The following is a 20,562-nucleotide window of genomic DNA, read 5'->3' as shown; positions in this document are numbered from 1 at the left end:
CGAGTCGCCTTCCTAGCGGCTGAACTTCCCACCTCCGTAAAGTTGGGGTACACCCAGCACCAGGTGGTGCCCTACGTTGCCCCGGTAAAGCGATGCACAAACTGCCAGCTACTCGGCCATCCAAAAAAGGAGTGCCGACGCAAGTCTCCCCGGTGCGCTCGCTGCGGAAAAGGGCACATCACGCAAGATTGCCAGGAGAAACATCTCTTCTGCATCAATTGCTGTGGCAATCATTCTGCAGCAAGCCCTGATTGCCCAGAAATTTCAATCAGGAAGATAGCGCATGAGCTTAAGAACCAGCGCTACTCTACCTTCTCAGAAGCTCTCCTAGCTACCAGAGAAAAGTGGAACACGCAGCTCAAGGAAGAGAAGGCCATGGGAAGAGACTTCACTGCAGTACCACAAGCCTCCTCCCGCAACGTGTCCAAAACCCACCCACACAGGAAAACGCCAGCGACCTCCCCACCCTCCCCAGAGGCACCTTCGGGGAAGAAGGAGTCTGCGGGTCCTGAAGACATAGAGGTGGAGACAGCGACTCCTCCGATATCTAACCCCCCACAGATGAGGAGTAAGCAGAAGAAACTGCGCAAGCGGAGGAAGATAACTAAGACACCCCAGTCTGAGCACTCTGATGCCGCGCCCCTTGCACCCCCAACGCAAACGGAGCCCCCAGCACCCAACGACTCCCCGTTAGCTGAAATCAAACTTGGCCCAGCAGCTCCCAGCCCTCAAGCGGAAGGCACCCACACCCTCGATAGTTCCATCAACGCCATGCAAGACGCTATGCGTGCGTGGCAGAAACAGATTGCCCAGACCAATCCACAAGCAGCCCGCCTCCTCGATGGAATCTTCGTGATCCTGAACACAGTACTGGACCTCTCCAACCATGGCTGCGCTTAGGATGCTACAGTGGAATTGTCGGGCAATCAACACTGCCCGCGACTTACTAGTCCAACACCTCGCCGAACACACCTACGATGTGGTTGCTCTACAATCTCTAGTTCGTAAGCCTAGGCTACTCCCCTCCCTCCCGGGTTTCCACTATCCACCTTTTTACGAGACGGACGCAGACGGGGAAGTCCGTGTTGCCACGTACGTCGCAAACGGACTCTCGTCTCAGCGCGGGACCCTTCCTGACAAGTTGGAGGAAGGATATGCGGTTGTCACTACTGTAAGTATGGAAAACAATCAGGACATATCCATACTAAACTATTACAACCCCACCACAACTCGGCACTTCGACTGGCTGGCAAAGCTAACCGGACAGTGGGTCGTCCTTGGAGACTTTAATTGCCGAGACGCCCTGTGGGAAGATGGCTACCCCAACACCTCACCAGCCATAGCCTCACAGCTGGATCTGGTTGACCTGGTTCTTCTCAACAACGGCAGTCACACCAGGATCCCTGATGTCTCATCCCACAGTACGTCAGCCATAGATCTCTCCTTTGTGTCACCAAACCTAGCTGGAGCAACGGACTGGTCCCCCCTGGATGACCCCCTTTCTTCAGACCATCTCCCCATACAAGTAACGATCCACCTGGCACCCACAACCTACCTACCTCCAGCAGGACAGCAGCTCAATCTCAATAAAGCAGATTGGAAGAAATACAAAGCATACCTCGCCAACTCCCAGTACTGTCCGGACCTCGCCAGAACAGCGGATGATATCAATGCAGAATTTACTGAACTTCTGCTCATCGCAGCACGCCAAGCCATCCCACTGACGAGGGACCTCCAGGGAAGACGTGGACACCCCTGGTGGACTCCTTCGTGCAAAGAAGCAGTTCAACGAAAACGACGAGCCTATCAACGCTTCATGGAGGAGGGCTCCGACGCCAGTCACAAGGCAATGAAACAAAGTAAGGCACAATGCAAAAGGATTATTGCACAAGCCAAACTACAGTACTGGGAAGACACCAAAGGGAAGGACGAAGACCTCGGTGCAGCCTGGAGGAAACTCAAGGTACTCAAGAGGCGTTACAACCCCCCCGACAGGAACCTGACCACCACAGACGGGAGAATCCTTCGCACACCTGAAGAAAAAGCCGAAGGATTCCTCCACCACTTCGGGAACGCCAGTAGCACGGATCACTTACCAGAAGCACAGCAGAGCAGGCGCCGAGAAGAGGAAAGCCTCATGGATCTCTCCCCTCCAAAGGGCTCAGACACCCACCTTACATTGTTTGAACTTCGCAGAGCCTTGAGGGTCACCCAGGGCTCCACGGCATCCCCGGGAGCTGACGAAATCACATACCCCCTACTGAGACATCTCCCTCCTCCACTCCAGGACACCCTCCTGTCTATTTTTTAACAAATATTGGGTAGAGGGAATAGTCCCGGGTGCCTGGAAAGTAGCCACGGTCACCCCAATCCCCAAAAACAACAAGCCACGTCACATGGTGGCCAGCCACAGACCCATATCCCTCACCTCTCACGTCGGGAAAATCTACGAGAGGATGGTCTTAAATCGCCTCACTCACACCATCGAGACCAAGGGTGCACTCCCGAAGCTTCAAGCAGGGTTCCGAAGAGGAAGAAGCATCAATGACCACATCGTGCGACTCGCAGAACATGTCCGTAAGGCCCAGTGGCAGAAGAGGATTCTGCACACCTGCTTCCTGGACATCGCCCGAGCCTTCGACACCGTATGGCACGCCAAACTTCTGCTGAAGCTTAAATCTATCGGAGTCTCCCCAGCGTTGTATTCCTTCGTTCGCTCCTTTCTCTCCGGCCGCTCAATAATAGTGCGCTGGAAGGGAGTCTTGAGCGGGCGAATGCCTGTCGACATGGGAGTTCCCCAAGGCTCAGTGGTAGCACCCACTCTCTTCGTCCTAATGTTAGCCGACATCGGGAAGGGGCTGAGGAAGGACACCACCATTACCGCCTATGCCGACGATATAGCCGTGTGGCGCCGATCAAGGCATAGACGTCCGAAGAAGGACTCTGCCCAACACAAGGCAGAACTCCGCCTCTTCCAGAGTCAAGTAGACAGTGTTGTCCGCCACCTCGAAAGCCTCGGCTTCCTACTCTCTCCAAACAAGACAGTGTACATGCCTGTGCACCTTCCTGGCTACAACAGAGGCCATTACCCAACCTGGAACGTCCTCAGCATCTGCGGCACGGAAGTGCCCCCCTCACCCTCAGTCAAATACCTGGGCGTCATCTTTCAAAAAGATGGTCGCTGGACTAGTCAGATCCAACAAGCCATAAATAATGCAAGACGTGCCCTCAACCTCATTAGGGCCGTCCGACACGAATCATGGGGGCAGCGGAGAGAAACCCTCATCCACCTCACCCAGAGTCTAGTCCGCTCCCGGCTTCTGTTTGGCGCACAAGCTTTGCACGACCTGCCCATGTCGGCCATCCGTCGCATGGCTACAGTCGAGTGCCAAGCACTTAGGCTAGGACTCGGACTCCCGCAGTCTGTCCCTCAGGAGCAAGTTTACTGTGAAGCCGGAATCCTCCCACTTTGGCATCGCCTGAAGAGAGATACCTGCAGGTACCTCTTCAGCTCAGCGAGGGTACCTAACTCCACGGACACTGAACTAGGCGAAGGCTGGAACCCAGCCCCACCTACTGTGTCAGGACATGGTCTGGTCTCCTCTGTCTCCGGTCTATGTTCAAGAGCGGGAATAGAGCCAGCCGACCGCCTCCGTGTCCCCAAAGCCCAAATCGATCCATACCCACCCTGGATCATGAAGCCGCCGGAGGTACGAACCAATGTCCCTGGAGTAGCAAAAGAAGATCCACCACATCAAATCGCCACCTGTACTCGAGAACTGCTGGCTAAGGAATACGCAGACGACTTCAAGATCTTCACAGACGGATCGGTACTCAGTGACGGCAGAACAGGAGCAGGACTGTTCTTCGAGACCACGCGAGAGCACTTCGAAGTGAAGCTCCCGCCCACCACCATCCTAACTGCCGAACTCGTCGCCATCAGAGAAGCTTTGAATAAAGTCAAAACTCTCCCCCGTTCCCCAACGCAAATAATCATCCTATCGGACTCCCAGTCCAGCCTATATGTAATACAGAGTGAGTACTGCAAAACAAGACCGGAAATCCTCAAGGAAATACTAATCCTATCAGAAGAAATCGCACGATGCGGACTCCGTCTTCGTTTCCAGTGGGTGCCCTCCCATGTAGGCATCCATGGAAACGAGATGGCCGACCGAGCCGCCAAACGAGGGGCCCTAACCTCTGAAGAGGATTGCATCTCGCTCTGCTTTTCAACAAGTGATGCCAACAAAAAAATTGACCAAGCAACATGGGAGCTCTGGTCAGAGGAATATGCCGGGACTGCCGCTACCCGAGGCTGGCCCATCAAGACATGCAATAAGGGAACCCTCTGGACCCACCCTCATCCACTTCCAACCCACATTCTTCACCTCATCTCAAGAATCCGTGTCAACCACTGGAAAACCGTCTGTGCTTGCGGGACGGAGCTGGTCTCTTTCCTCCACTGCTTATTCCTATGCCCCATCCTTCGCAACCACTTCCAACCGCTGCTGAACCTCCTTGGGAAGAGCCCCCCAAGAATGTTATATTCAGTCACCGACCACCACAGCATCATCATGGCAGCCCACCTAATCTCCACCTCACCAGTTGGACACTTATTATAGCACCGCTGGCGCTTGACATCTTCCCGGAGACGAATTAGATATACTAGATGTAGACACACAGCCAATAATGAGAAACTAAAAGACAGTCCCTAATCGGATCCCTCCGCTGGGACTAAAAAAAAAAAAAAAAAAATGTCTTAATAGACGAAAACGTTCAGTATTCCGATCTTTAATTTCCTCGTGGTTACAAGCAAAATTTTTTATTCACGTGTTTTATGTGATTACTGTTGCAACATATTTATATATATATATATTGTATATATATATATTGTATATATATATATACATCGATAATTTTTGTGACAGTTGCATGCAGGATTCGAACCCGCTGTACTCGGCCATCCGTAAATTACCTTCCCAGTGCCCTAACCACTAGACCACAGAGGCTATAAAATCCTTGAAACCTGGAACCGAACTGATTCCCGAGGGAAGGAAGATCACTTATTACGGCGATCCGAAATTCCTGTTTTACTCAAGGACCAGCCCACCAGTGGTATGAGGTAAGGACCGGGTCGAACCCCTTTCACGCTTATCGCCATTGTAACTATGAGAGTAATTCGCTAATAGCAGCGACATCAAACCGATAATTTTTGTGACAGTTGCATGCAGGATTCGAACCCGCTGTACTCGGCCATCCGTAAATTACCTTCCCAGTGCCCTAACCACTAGACCACAGAGGCTATAAAATCCTTGAAACCTGGAACCGAACTGATTCCCGAGGGAAGGAAGATCACTTATTACGGCGATCCGAAATTCCTGTTTTACTCAAGGACCAGCCCACCAATGGATGGCCGAGTACAGCGGGTTCGAATCCTGCATGCAACTGTCACAAAAATTATCGGTTTGATGTCGCTGCTATTAGCGAATTACTCTCATATAAATTTGGAGCCGGATGGGCCAGGATTTCTAAACAACATTCTCCCTGTGCAATCCCGTCGGCCATTGAATTACGTTCGCTACTTTCTCTAGTGACTGTCCTTTTTAAGTCTTTTCATTGTACTCAGACTTGTACTGTATATATTTCTTATTGTTTCTGCATGCAATGTCATATTATGTGTTGGTTATAGTGAATTAATTTAATTACATTTCTAGCCGGACATGTTGTCTTGGCTGCCATGTTTGTCTCTTCCGTGACGTCATTTGTTGACAATTACGTCACTAAACACACGAGCAATATCCCCAGAAATAGGAATTTTGCAACCCACGACTAGGGACCACGAAACTGCTACATTGCCCACCATTCTACGTTGAAAATCTGGCATTGCACTTACCTGGGTAACGCGACTTGGTATTTGTGAGGTTTCGTGCGACTGACGAAACTTCACGAATACCTTTGTAACACTGGTTACGTGTCTTCTGGAGGGACGACCGACACACGTCCTCCACTGCCACAGTTTAGTCAGTATCTGCCCCACCCTAAATGCTTGCTCGTCAATATTACCCTTGTGCGCATGCGCGGGGCGGTCCCCGCAACACACATAAATCACTACAAATGCAATTGTAATATTGTGCAATCACACATTTGCAACGATATAGAGCAAACACAAATTCACAAATATAAAACAAAATTTAGTAACATTAATATGCAATATTTTCCCATCAGTTTTATTTTACCTTTTTGTTGAAATGTGAAATGTATCATACACGTCACCTCCAACAGTTTAGTCAGTACCTACCCAACCCTAAGTGCTTGCTCGTCAATATTACCATTGTGCGCATGCGCGGGGCGGTCCCCGCAACACACATAAATCACTACATACGCAATTGCAATATTGCATGGTGCAATCACACATTTGCAACGATATAGAGCAAACACAAATTCACAAATATAAAACAAAATTTAGTAACATTAATATGCAATATTTTCCCATCAGTTTTATTTCACGTCACTTCCAACAGTTTAGTGAGTACCCGCCCCACCCTAAGTGCTTGCGCATGCGCGGGGTCGTCCCCGCAACACACACAAATCACTACATACGCAATTGCAATATTGCATGGTCCAATCACACATTTGCAACGATATAGAGCAAACACAAATATAAAACAAAATTTAGTAACATTAAAATGCAATATTTTCCCATCAGTTTTATTTTACATTATTATTGAACTGCGAAATGTCAAACCCGGTTGTGGAACCTGCTTGTCAAATGGTCGGAAGAGGTGTCAGACACTCATGAATTTTTATGAAACCTCAGAATCAACCATTTAGTGAGACTCGCGTTGGTTATGCCACTCGACCAGGACGATTTGATTGCCATTGGTTGATTGATTGATTGATTTATGAGTTTATGGCCGACGGCCAGGCACTGGGACCAAAATGATCATTCAGCGCCTGATTGCCATTGGCTTTGCGATGGCACTTAAGAAGAAGAAGAAAAAAAAAAAAGATGACCAAAGTGGACGAAGGACTGGCTACTAAAATGAGACCAACTTGCTTGTCGATTTGAAATTAGAGCCAGATGACTGACGTAATTATTTGCAGATGGACGAAGAAACATACATTGATCTACCGAGGCGTGTGACCCCTTTCATTACGTATGAAGATACAAGTACGAGAAAGGTCATAGCTCCACATGAAAGACTGAGGGTTACATTTAGCAACAGGCAGGTCAATGATCTGAAATTTTCAGCCATCATTGCCACCAGCACTCAATCATCAATCATATCAGAGACGTGATGCTGTATACAGTGTTCTTCAAAAGGACTATTAAAGGTAAGAAATAATTTTTAACAACTCTTTATTTCTAAGTGTTTATTGAAAACATGCCAGTTTATTGAAAACCTATTATGACAGAGCTGAGATGTAGCAAAATAAATCTGTATTAAGGTTGGTAAAAAAAATAAAAAAGTAAAGTTGGGGGCATGTGCTATGATTAATGTTGGAAATGTGCTACTGTCTCCTGGGGTGTTGTTGCAACAACTCTATAAGAAGCATTCAAGTTTCCCATCTCTGCCTCAAACAATATATCATTAATTAACTTTCGAGTTATTGTTGCAGTACGTAGGTCCATTGAATGTATTCTACGTGCAACGTAGCTCCCGAAGCTACCAATACCAGAATCATCTTTATGTAAAGATTCGTCTAATTTTCTTGCCACGGTATCCAATATATGATCAGATTTTGATAAAATTTTGCGTCGACGTTTCACCTGTTGGCTTGTGCAAGGTGTAGCATCTCCCTCAGTTTCATCTACTTTTCCAATCTGAAAGTAAAGATAGGTAACATTAAACTAACAGGAAGATGTGTGTGTGTGTGTGTGATGGTGGATCCTACACAGTAGCACAATAATGGAGAACTACCACCTTCCACATAATTATGTATTATTGTTATATATTTTTTCAGTTTCATACGGCAGTGGGTGAGTGGCAAATCAATGGACGTGAGTTTGAGTCCAGATGGCACTTCCCGAACTGTCTCGGGGCAGTTGATAGCAAACATGTACGGATCACGCCATCACCAGATTGTGGTCATATTTTTGGAATAACAAAGGGCACAACAGCCTTGTTTTATTGGCAGCGGTTAATGCGAATTATGGATTCACCATGGCTGACATAGGGACGAACGGCCGTGTATCAGATGGTTATTGAAAACAGAATTTGGAAAACGGCTTTCGCCTTAAGTTTTTATAGGCGATGAAGCATTTGCACTGAGACCTGATTTTTATGAAACCATATCCTCAATAGGATTTGAATACAGAGAACAGGATTTTTAACTATAGACTGTCTACAGCAGTGGCTCTTAACCTGTGGGGAATTCCCCACTGGTGGGGAATGGCGGAGTTGCCAAGTGGGGAATGACCGGTCGGACAGAAGAACCACTGTCTCTTTTTTTTTCTTTTTTTTTATCGATGTGTTTTTGTTTCTTTTTGTTTGTTTCTGGTGTCTTCTTCTTGTCACATTTCGTGAATTTGTTTCCACCCACAAATAATCGATAGTGCTTCAAAATTTAATACATTGCATCCAAATGTTGGCTTACTTTACAAATCACAACCATTTACAGACTGTTTTAATAACAAAAAAACAACCAATATATGAGGTATTGTAAATCATGTTTGGGTAAAAGTGACAACAAGGCAAAAAAAAATTGTATGTTTTTTAAGGGCCAAATAAAAAAAAAAAAAAACGAATTTTTTCATATGTATCTTATATCCATGTGATAACTGTTAAAAAAATCTAATATATGCAAACAAAAATTAAGGGCCGTAAAATGGCACAAAAAAGCAAAGCGTATATTTACGTACTAAACACTGCATGGGTTAAAATCGAATTTGTCAAAGACCAATGCTGTGGTGGGAAATGGAGAGTTGGCTCACTAAAAAGTGGGGAATTTGTGGGAAAAGGTTAAGAACCCCTGGTCTAGAGGATGAAAAGTTGTTGATTTTTTTTTTAATAATGGCTTCTAGATTTAGAATTTTCTATACAGCAATAAATCTGAAATTATCAAGTATTGAAAAGGTTGTCATGTCATGTGTTGTCCTTCACAAGTACTTACGAAAGACATGCTCTTCACAATATTCTCCTGAAAAAATGCTTCCATAGGGAAGATATTTCAAATACAATAATTGTACCAAGATTTATCACTTGGTCCTAATTCTGTTGCAGGCTTAGAACATGGTCATGGAACACGAAACTATTCCCACATTGCTAAAGAAGTAAGGGTAAAATTTAAGGAATACTTTGCAAATGATGGTGCAGTACATTGGCAAAATGACTTCATGTAAATAAAATAATATTGTACTGGTTTGTGTAAAGAAAATCTACAGCTGTGAAAATAAAGGTATTGTACTGCTTTGCCAGATAAAGTAATTGTAAAAGAATTATATTGAACTACTTTCTGTAAATAAAGTAATACAAATTATTCGAATTCGTTGTTACCTCAGCATCAAAGTTATATATTACATCGTCCAGATTAGAGCAGCTCTCTCGCGGCAATTCTTGATCCAAAACGAACATCATCTCCTCAAAATACCAAAGTGACGACGAATATATTTCATGCGGTGGTGCCCCAGACTTCTTCGACTTTTCAATTTTCCTGTACTCTCTCCTGAATGAGCTTCGTAGGCAGTTTATTTTTTTTATCACGGCGTCCCGCGTGCAGTTTGGCTCAAGTTCTTTGAGCAGGTCCTGAAGAGCTGATATCCCTTTGCCTCTGGCTACTTTATTGTTATATTCCTTTGATTTTACTTTCCATAAGGCTGGATGATCTCTGTAGGTATGTATGAATTCCAATAACAATTCCTTCTCGTTCCTCTTTCCACTGATGCCCTCCATATTTCAGTCCTAGGGTATGATTCGTCCACTTGGTTTAATGTTCGACGCGCGTTCTCACATTCAAACGGTTTGTGGACAATGAAGCCCCGCCCATAAAAAGTCAGACTCGGATAGACTTTCTTCAAACCGTTTAACCAACGTGTTCGACAACCAAATACCCCGTTCACACATCACTTTACACTCGCGTCTATCGAACCGCGTTCGACGAACCGTTAGACAGTGTAAACCCCCTACAAGTGCTCGATCGTCACTATTAACCTTGTGCGCGTGCGCGGGGCGGTCCCCGCAACACACATAAACCACTACATACGCATTTGCAATATTGTAGAAGTATTATGCAATCACACATTTGCAATAACAAATACAAATTCACATATATAAAACAAATTTCATGTAACATGAAAATGCAACATTTTCAGTTTTATTTTATATTGATGATGAAATGTGAAATGTACCCGTAACTTCCATCCAAGCGCGCATGCGCGGGGACTGCTCCTGGTACACACATAAATCACTATTTATTCACGCATTTGCAATAATGTACGAGAATTGTGCAATCACACGTTTGCAACAATATGTAATAAATACATATTCTCATGAAAAATATATATGTAACATGAAAATGCAATGTAATATCCGTTACTTCAACGACGAAAGCATGAGCGGGGACCGCCTATGCAATACATACATATCATTATACTGTATGTCCACGCATGGACTCACAATACTACATGTTTGCTATCTACGTGTCTTGAAGCTATTTTGGTATGGAGTCTACACTTTTTATTGCATACCAAAGTATATTACATCTATATCATATTTTTTTCTTCATCTTTGGGTGCAATCAAATAATACTTTGCTCCAACGTAGCTGTTTTGTGGTTCTGAAATGAGTTTGTCTAAGCGTTGAGATATGATTATCATGATTATCAACAAAGAAAACTAAAGTATATGAAAATTATATAAAAAATATAGTCAGTGTAGGTTACATTGAAAAATTAGTATGCATGAATTAAGTCCAAAGTTCAAATATTTCTTAAATATATGTATATGTAGAATGTTTTATTTGAGCCATAACAGATATGCAGTTTGAATCGTTATTTGACAAATGTTTACATAATTTGAACATGTCTTTCAAATATGTAAGTTTCCATATCATTTGATTGACAGGAAGTTAGAATTATAGGTTAGGTTTGATTAGCGTAAAATTCCAGAATCACGCAAGCACGTATACTACTCATAAAATTTGCGTTGATCAATAGCTCCTAATGTAAAATATCTTAGCCTAACCTATTCATCTACACTATATGAATCAGGTGAAATATTGGAAGTAAAAACGAAAGCTGATTATTGCACTAAGATTAATCAGAACAAACACGATCCAAAGAAGCTTTGGCAAACGAACCTAGATCACACGAAGCCAGTAACAAAGCAGACAGGGATAGGACTCGTTTATTTATTTATTTATTATTTGGCATTGAATCAATATACATGAAGTGCAGATAAAGAAAAGAACACATAGTTCAAAATAACAATTACAAATGCTAAGAATAACACAAAAAACATGATAAACGGCAAACTTAACTCAGATAAGAACACCATAGCTGACTACTTCAACTACCAGAAGAAGCTGGATGACCGCATTGTGAACAGCTGCCCAGGATGTAACACTTCACCCCATACCATACAACACATAATGGAAGACTGCATTATACACAATCATGCACGCAAACAACACAACATACGCTCTATAAAGGATTTGTGGGAAAACCCAGTTTCGGCTATGGCATTCCTTGGGGAGACGGGACTGCTCGGACAGACAGTCTAGGGAACGACAACAACAACAACAACTTCAACTTTTTCACAACCATAGCTGCTAAACTAATAAAATCCCTCCCAACGGGTTTTGGGAAGTTTGGGCTGGGCCTGGGATACATTCATGAGTACTATAAAGATAAGACCACAAAGTGTTTCCAACTACATAAGACCACTCAAGAAGTATTTAAATTACTGGTTAACATAAGTGGCGATAAGGCTACAGGGCTAGATAATATTCCTGCGAGGTTTGTTACTTAGATGGGGCCACAATCATAATTTGTCCAGTAACTCACATAATAAATTTGTCTATCAGTTCAGGATTTATCCCAAGCGACATGAAAAGGGCCCGGGTAACACCTCTTTATAAGAAAAATGCAAAAACTGAGGCAGGAAACTAAGGCCTGTTTCAATTCTAGGTATTATTTCCAAAGTTTTGGAATGTATCATATACAGTCAGTTCAATTACCTTGGGGAACATAATCTACTTTATGCCATGCAATCTGGTTTTAGATCAAACTACTCAACAGACACCAGCTTGTACCTTTACAGTCTGATAAAACAGGAATACAACAGAGGTAACTACACGGGTTTAGTTTTGTTGGATCAACAAAAGGCACTTGACATAGTGGACCATGATATTTTATTGAAAAAACATCAGGCATTAGGAGTGGTGAATATTGGCTGGTTCAAGTCCTACCTCACAGGTCACAAACAACTTGTACAGCCTGCTTAGGTGAAAGAAAGATAACTTATGGTGTACCACAAGGTTCAATTCTGGGACTGCTTCTGTACCTGGTCTATATTAACGACATGCCAGGTGTGGTGAACTGTAAGTTACTGCTCTATGCAGATGACTGTACTAATTGTCTCAAGTAGGGACCCATGAGTAATACCATCTAAATCTGTGTTCACTCATAACTGTTCTGACCTCCCCTTTTGTCCTTCAGAGGTTTAGCTAAGTATAACAATGTTTGATGTTCAAAACTGGTTTCCACCCTTTTTGCTTAACATAGTATTGTATATGTCTCAGGTATGGTCCGAGAACAGTTATGATTTGATCATAATAGAAATCTGGTGAATCAGGGTACCAGGCAATAAAGGTAATTGGACCTTTCCCTCGATCTCCTTGTTGTTTTACTCATACAAGTATGGGTCCCCTGTACCCCACTTCAGGTGCTTCAGGTTATAATGTACTACTTCCTGGTGCTCAAACTAATGTGTGATTGCCCACTCCATCCTGAGGTACAGGTAAATTTTGGAACTAATTAATTGGAGATCCACGCTGACATGTAGCATTTACTATAACAACATGTCGATATTGTTGATGGCCTGCTACCTTCTATCTCGTGGTACTTGATATTTACTCTTACCCTGGGATGGACCTCCCCTTTATTGTCCTACACTTACTGCTCCAGCAGTAGAATAATGTAGTATATCACTAATGGTACTACAGTGTTCTGGTACTGTTTTGGTACCATTTAGTAATATTATTTTGTTCCTGATGCACAATGGAAATAAGCGTACATGCTTTTTGTTTTATCTTCGGCAATTTGCAATTATTATTTTGAACTATGTGTTTTTGTCTTTACCTGCACTTCATGTATATTGATTCTTTGCCGAATAAATCTATCTATCTAATGTTCCTTATTGTGATGGTGCTCAAGTTTTGGTCTCAATATTGTACGTGTTACGAACAGTTTAGTAGTATTAACAAAACTATAATATGTTTGTGTCAAATGTGTACTGATTGGTATTATTCATGACTGTCTCTGGTCCACTTAACCCCTATGTATGTTGTCTGTGTAGCTTAGTGTAGAAATTCAGTCTAATGAGGACCACAATGGAAATAAGCTTACATGTTTTTTTGTTATCCTTGGCAATTGTAATTGTGGACAGGGTGCAGGGATGACCCGTCATCTAGGAGGTGCTAAGATGGGAGGGAGGGTAGAGGGGTGTGGAGTGTTTTCGGGGATGAAATGGGTGGGAGTGTTTTTGTGCCTTGTCCTTTTTGGCTACCCCCCTGGTAAGGGGGAGAGAGGCTTTGGTATATGTATGTATGTATTTTGAACTATGTGTTCTTGTCATTATCTGCACTTCATGTATATTGATTCTTTGCCAAATAAACTTACACTCCATAAAGATAAAAATATAAGAAAAAAATGTGCTTGCGTTATACTGGAACAATGCAGATATCTCGTGTCTACCCACGGTGGCAGCCTTCATCAGTAAGCTCGTACCCTGTATCTCACCTACTGCCCTGACTGTATCAATGTATATATTTAAGATAATATATATTTAAATATTTCTTAAATATATGTATATGTAGAATGTTTTATTTGACCCATAACAGATATGCAGCTTGAAGCATTATTTGACCAATATTTACATGATTTGAACATTTGTCTTTCAAATATGTAAGTTTCTGTATAGTTTGATTTACTGGAAATTAAGATTGTAGGTTAGGTTAGATTAGCATAAAATTCCAGAATCACACAAGCACATGTATTGAACATGAAATTTGTGTTGTTCAATAGCTCCTAACATAGGATATCCTAGCCTAACCTAATCAATCCATAAGAAAAAATTATAATAAAGATTAAAATTGTGCCTGCGGTATACTGGAATAATAGATATCTCGTGTTCACCTGTGGCGGCGGCCTTGGTCAGTAAGATTGTAGCCCTATATCTCACCCACTGCCCTGACTGCCCTGGGTCAGAAGCAGATGATTGGTTTGAACAAGCAACAGGTGTCCTCTGTGAGTCAAGCACTGGAAAATCAGTTGTTCCATAATCTTCTGAACTAATTTCATTGTTGACTGGAGTAGGACAAGACTATTCACCTTTCACATACATGTTATCTTCAATCTCCCTGTTACAAACACTGGCAGAATAATTCTGTACAGTATATACATCATTCAGTGAAAACTGGTAATGGTCTGTACGTACTGGAGTTCTATACAAAAAAATTACCATCCTCTTGGTAAAGATTATGACTCTTAACAGGAGTAATATCACTCCTTTGAAATATTGATTACTATTTCAATACTTTGCTATATTCAGTTATCACTTCTTGAAGTGTCTCTTTCACTTTTTGTCTTTTCATTTTTGAACTTATAGATAGAGTTTCCTTCTGATTTTGCCGATGTTTGGAAATCATGGGGATATACATTTCTTGATTAGAAGAATTATTTTCTAATCCATGTGCCCAACTTCCCCTTTGGTTCTCTTTTCCGCCTATATAAAGACCAGTAACTGTTTTAACATTCTCATGAAATGGTCTATTGCCACAAAATGACCTCCCTTCCTCTGTCACTATGAGCTTTGAAGCCTCACTTGATCTATCACATTGGGGCACTTGGCGTTCATTTGTTGTAATGGTCTGGGCTCTGAGAGGTCCTTGCTGAACTTTGCTCTTGTAGACCACAAAGAAACTTTAGTATGTTCATCATTACCTTCATTCTCATCCTGAGAGTGGACCTCAATGTTGTCGGGATCCATCATAGAATCTGTGCTGCTATATGAAGACTGAAAAACAAGACTATTTTTATTTTTCAAATCTTCCAGATGCACTTCATATTATACAACTATGATAAACATTATAGAGAGTGATATGTAATAATAATAGTAATAAGCATTGCCTTGGGTTTCACTGAGTGGAAAACCCACAGCCTCATAGCAGCTGGCAAGAGTCATTGGACCCTCCCATAGATCTATCGGGGAAGAAACCTTGGACCAGTTAAATAATACATACATACATATACCAAGGGCTTTTTCCCCCTTTCCATAGGAGGTAGCCAAAGTCAAAGGCATAGAGCCACTCCCACCCATTTCATTCCCACAAACTCCATTCCCATTTACCTTCCACCTCTCCCTCCCTCTTTTCTTGGTTCTTCCTGGATGGTGGGTCATCCCTGCATCTCGCCCACTGCCCTAGGCCAGAAGCAATGCAGCAAGATTCAGCACATCCACAGCAAAGCTGCATCATTTAATCGGTGACCACCCCCTCTCTGTCCCCTCATGCAGAAAAAGAGAAGACAGCCCTTTGGGCTGCAACAAAATATCATTCATTCATACATAATCCCTCTTCTGATCCTGCTACACAACAACTGGCTTATCTCCCACGGTAACGAATAGAAGTGCAGAGGTAATTATTAAACTCTATCTAGCGATAGTTAGACCCATCCTTGACTATGTGGTACAGTTTTGGTCTCTGTCCTACAGAATGGACATCAATTCACTAGAATCAGGACCAAAATGATACATGGACTCAGAAATTTGCCTTACGAAGGGAGGCTTAGGCACCTTAACTTACACTCTCTGGAAAGATCCAGTGTGGGGTGATCTAATAGAGGTGTTCAAGTGAATCAAAGGCTTTAACAAGGGTGATGCATACAAAGTCATCATATTAAAACAATAGGACAGGACTCGCAGTAATGGTTATAAACTGGACAAATTTAGATTTAAGAAGGAAATAGGCAAGAATTGGTTTACCAGTAGGGTCATCATCATATCTTGTTGCACCAGAACCATGTCCATATAAGGGCAGTTTCATTTGCTTCCCTAAGGTCTTGGTCGGAGCAATGGGGACTCAATGGACATTCCCAGAGGACGTGGACTTTCGTCTGTACTTCACCACAGGGACATTGGGGGCTATTGTTGTATCCCCATTTGTGTTGATTTTCTCTCGTGTAGCCCACCTTGGTCGACGAATGGAATAAACTTAATAACCATGTAGTAAGTGCTGAAACTATCAGTTGTTTTAAGAAACAATTAGACAACTTTATGGATGGGGATGACAGGTGGTAATGGATATGGAGCTGCCTAGTGTAGGCCTTATGGTCTCTTGCAGTCTCCTTCATTCTTATGTTCTTTTCTCCATTTTCTTTAACCATCTCCAATCCCTGACCTATTACCCTTGCATTTACCTCTTGCACCACCCCATCAATTTAAATTGAACACCCATGGTGACATGGCACATCCCTGGCAATGTCCCAACTTTACCTCAGACCACTCGCTCTCATTTCTAATTCTAACACTTGACCACTCTTGACTACTCTTAACAGCTTTCCTCCTATCCCATATATCTACAATACCTCCCACATTGCCTTCATGTTTACTGTCAAAAGCCTTTACCAGATCCATAAAGGCCCCAAAAACATCCTTACCTCTTCCCAAAGCTTTCTTACACATCTGCCTTACCACAAAAATCTGATGCACATAACCCCTACCCTACGTAAACACACACTGTTGCTCACCAATCACTCCCTCTGTTCCTCTCCTATTTCTCTCAGTCAAAACCCTCCCATAAGCCTTCCCAACTACACTTAACAAACTGATTCCTCTGAAACTACTACCATTTCTCCTGAGAAGCAGAACCAGGCAGTCCTCTAGCACTTTACCCTCTTTTAGACACATTAAACAACCCCACCTACCAGTCTATCATCACGGTAACCTTATTCATCACTGTCATTTTTGTAGCATCTCCCACCTTTCCCTATCCTCCTTCATGTTTAGCAACTACCTAAAATAATCTGCCCACCTTCCTCTTACTGTCGTCTCATCCATTATCATCTCTCCATCTGCATCTTTTACCTTTTCTTCTTTACTTAATTTGCCTCCCCTTCCAAAATTTTCTGCCATACTCTTCCCTCATTTTACATATACTCTCATTTAACTTATACTTTCTCTTTTCTTTGTACCTCTTATATGATTCTTTTGTCCTATTTTGTAACCAATTTGTGAATACTCATTTCTTCTCTTCTACAACTTTTTTTGCTTCAGCATCCCAGCAGTCGCTACCCTACCTTCTGTTTCTTCCTGTCCTCCTTGTTCCACACACCATCTTTGCACACCTTGTGACTCCCTCCTTCAAACATCCCCATTTCTTCTCCACACCCACCCAGTTCTACTGTTTCACTGCATAGAGCCGGTAGCCAGGGGTAGATGCTGCCGTTTGGCCCCCAACTCTTGGGGTTGGGGGGTGGTCCCACGACGTAGACGCAGTGTTGAATTATGCGAGTCCTGCATGGGCTCCTAATCTCAGTGAGACACACCACAAACGCATTACACCCGCTACACTACATAGCAGAACACCCACACACACCAAGAAACATTAAAACAACACCCAAAGACCTTTATCACGCACAGATACTCTCTTCTCTTCCTCCACAACCACCAAATACCAGCCTCCAGAAACATATTCGTAATCATATCACTCACCGCTCCATTAACACACTGAAAGACAACACACTGCTGCATGCCAGACCCCCTGATATCCACCCTTCTGAATCCTCTCTCACGAAAGGACAGAGTCCACTTGGCCAGACTGCGGTGCGGTCACCACCCAGCACTTCTAAGCTACCAGAAGAGGCTGGATGACCGCATTGTGAACAGCTGCCCAGGATGTAACACTTCACCCCATACCATACAACACATAATGGAAGACTGCATTATACACAATCATGCACGCAAACGGCACAACATATGCTCTATACTAAATACTAAATTATTGGCTGCATGATGTATTACCATTATATTATCTATATCATTATTATTAAGAAACCAATGACATAAGAAGTCCCACACTGACACAGCACATACAATAGTCCAAAGTTTCTTGCCAGAGAGATCTGTGGGAGGTTCAGGGGACTGTTGGCAACAACTTGGTGAAACTTGTGGCAACAACTGAATTACATCTTTTATACTATTACCTCATAATGATTATAATAATTATTTGCTTTACCATTTGTTTTAAACAGTTTGGTGACTCCAAGACCTCCCTTGTATATCCTTTCCTTGGAACATGTTTCTGATGCTGCAGAGTTCACTGGCGGGTTTAACTAAACTTCTATTGTTTTTCAGATCCTTTTCCCTTTCCATTTCATTTGTAACTCCTTCATAGTTGGAGTGGTTGAATTTTAATACAATTTTCTGAGTTTCTATTTTGTGAGATAGAGGAAACCGTCCAACTATCTTTTTTTCAGCAAGTTCTTCTGGTAGCCAACACTGCAAAATATTAAATTCACTGTCTGGTGAAAGTCTCCCATTTTCTGTACCGGTAATTTCCCAGCCTTCCACATAGGCTGTAATGATTTCAATTTTTCCAATCTTGTGTTGGGTGATTTTCCTGAAAACCTTACCGCAAATTGAAATTAATGTATACCGAACCCATTATAACATGTAATAATAGGATATGGCAGACATACCTTTTCCCTGCTCTTTCCTCTTCAGATACTGTATCTGTGAAATTTTCTTACCGTAAATAGAATTGAGGGTAGTAATTACCAAATCCCGTAACTGTGAATTTACCGGATAAAGAATTACTGTATAAGGAGGACTCACTGTACTCCATCCAAGATTCAAATATGAAAGTAATAATCATAGCTTTGGCCTTTTATGGGGATTAAGGGAATGTAACCCTCATGAAAAAGAGGGATTACTCTATTGAATTTACTATAGATCTTAATTGTGTTTTCATAGCACTTAACACATGGAAGCTGAATTAGAAAAAAAAGCAAAACAAGAAATCATACTCTAATGAGCAATTTTACTTTTCTCTTAGGACTTGTTCTGTACTCATACACATACATAAGAATGAAGGAGACTGTAAGAGACCATAAGGCCTACACTAGGCAGCTCCGTATCCATCACCACCTGTCATCCCCTTCCATAAAGTTGTCTAATTGATTCTTAAAACAACTACATGGTTACTAAGTCTATTCCATTCGTCGACCACCCTATTATTAAACCAATTTTTGCCTATCTCCTTCTTAAATCTAAATTTGTCTAGTTTAAATCCATTACTGCGAGTCCTGCATCACCCTTGTTAAAGCCTTTGATCCACTTGAACACCTCTAATCTCCTTAACTGATTTTGGGTGGGTCTCTGAAAATTTGTACAATGCACATTATTACCAGTGTCATGACTTTTTTTTTTATACAATTCACTGGTATTTCACAGCTTACATTCATCATCTGCATGGACATCCTCAGGGGGGGCCAGGGGGGCATTTCCCCACCCCTGGAATTTATGGAAAAAATGTGCAAGAAAAATACAAAATGACTAAAAAAATTACATGGAAAATGCAAAATGAAAGTCAAAATGGAACTCATGTGTATCATGTAAATATATGCCTATGTGGCCAATTTGAACTATCTTATAGCATTAACCAGACACCCCTGATTATCTACACTTTTCATCTCATTTTGACGGTTCCAATTTTTATTATTTTTATTTTTTATGATTTAATTTCTGTCACTGTCACTTCAAATTTATCTTCACCATTTTTTTTCACATATGGAAGTCAACACTATGATGTCCTCCCTCCCACACCTTCTAGTAAATGATATATAAAAAACAAAAACCCAGGCCTCTACACATGCAAGGAAATATGGTGTCCTGCTAGCAAAGTTTCTTTGTCATTAGAGAAATGAAGATTCCCTGAAGAAGTATACAACTTTCCATTGAGTTCAACACAATCTAGATGCAAGAGGATATGCTAACCTCTACAATGAGGTGTGGCCCCAATGGACCAATACCTGGTCTACATATTGGGCCCGGAAACTCACCTTCCCAACCTATCTGGCAAAATTCTAGAACCCCCAACCATGGATACTTAACAACTTCAGCACAAGCCAAATTCTTGCACGCAACATTGGCTGCCATATGAACAATGCATCTGACTACTCACATTATAAAATATAAAGTCACTGCTGTATCACTAGTTTTCTTTTACACAGAAAAAGTGATCAAAAGTGGAGTGTAAGGCAGAGGTGGAAGGTGAAGATGAAGGGGCAACCAAGGATGAGATGGTCAAAAAGGGAATTATTTTTTAGTAGTTGCTGTATAATGAT

General features: G+C 42.4%; 2 protein-coding genes across 2 annotated transcripts in view; both read right to left on the bottom strand.

The window, feature by feature from the left end:
* The window catches only part of LOC143034625 (uncharacterized), a 34,076-nt gene extending 28,061 nt beyond the window's left edge, over positions 1–6,015 (bottom strand). The window contains exon 1 of the mRNA XM_076200962.1: positions 5,894–6,015. The gene's annotated coding sequence lies outside the window, so the exon portion shown is untranslated. The remainder of the gene's footprint in view (positions 1–5,893) is intronic.
* Positions 6,016–7,397: 1,382 nt separating this feature from the next.
* Positions 7,398–11,411, bottom strand: LOC143034624 (uncharacterized). The gene is made up of 2 exons (XM_076200961.1): positions 9,498–11,411; positions 7,398–7,825 (listed from the first exon to the last, which is right to left on the bottom strand). Exons 1-2 carry the CDS (start codon positions 9,891–9,893, stop codon positions 7,496–7,498), a joined length of 726 nt encoding a protein of 241 aa, XP_076057076.1. The 5' UTR covers positions 9,894–11,411; the 3' UTR covers positions 7,398–7,495.
* Between the last annotated feature and the right edge of the window lie 9,151 nt (positions 11,412–20,562).

This window comes from Oratosquilla oratoria, chromosome 17 (genome assembly GCF_046742065.1).
Source record: "Oratosquilla oratoria isolate Oo_2021 chromosome 17, ASM4674206v1, whole genome shotgun sequence".
Lineage (NCBI taxonomy): Eukaryota > Metazoa > Arthropoda > Malacostraca > Stomatopoda > Squillidae > Oratosquilla > Oratosquilla oratoria.
This window is presented reverse-complemented; position numbering and strand designations above follow the sequence as displayed.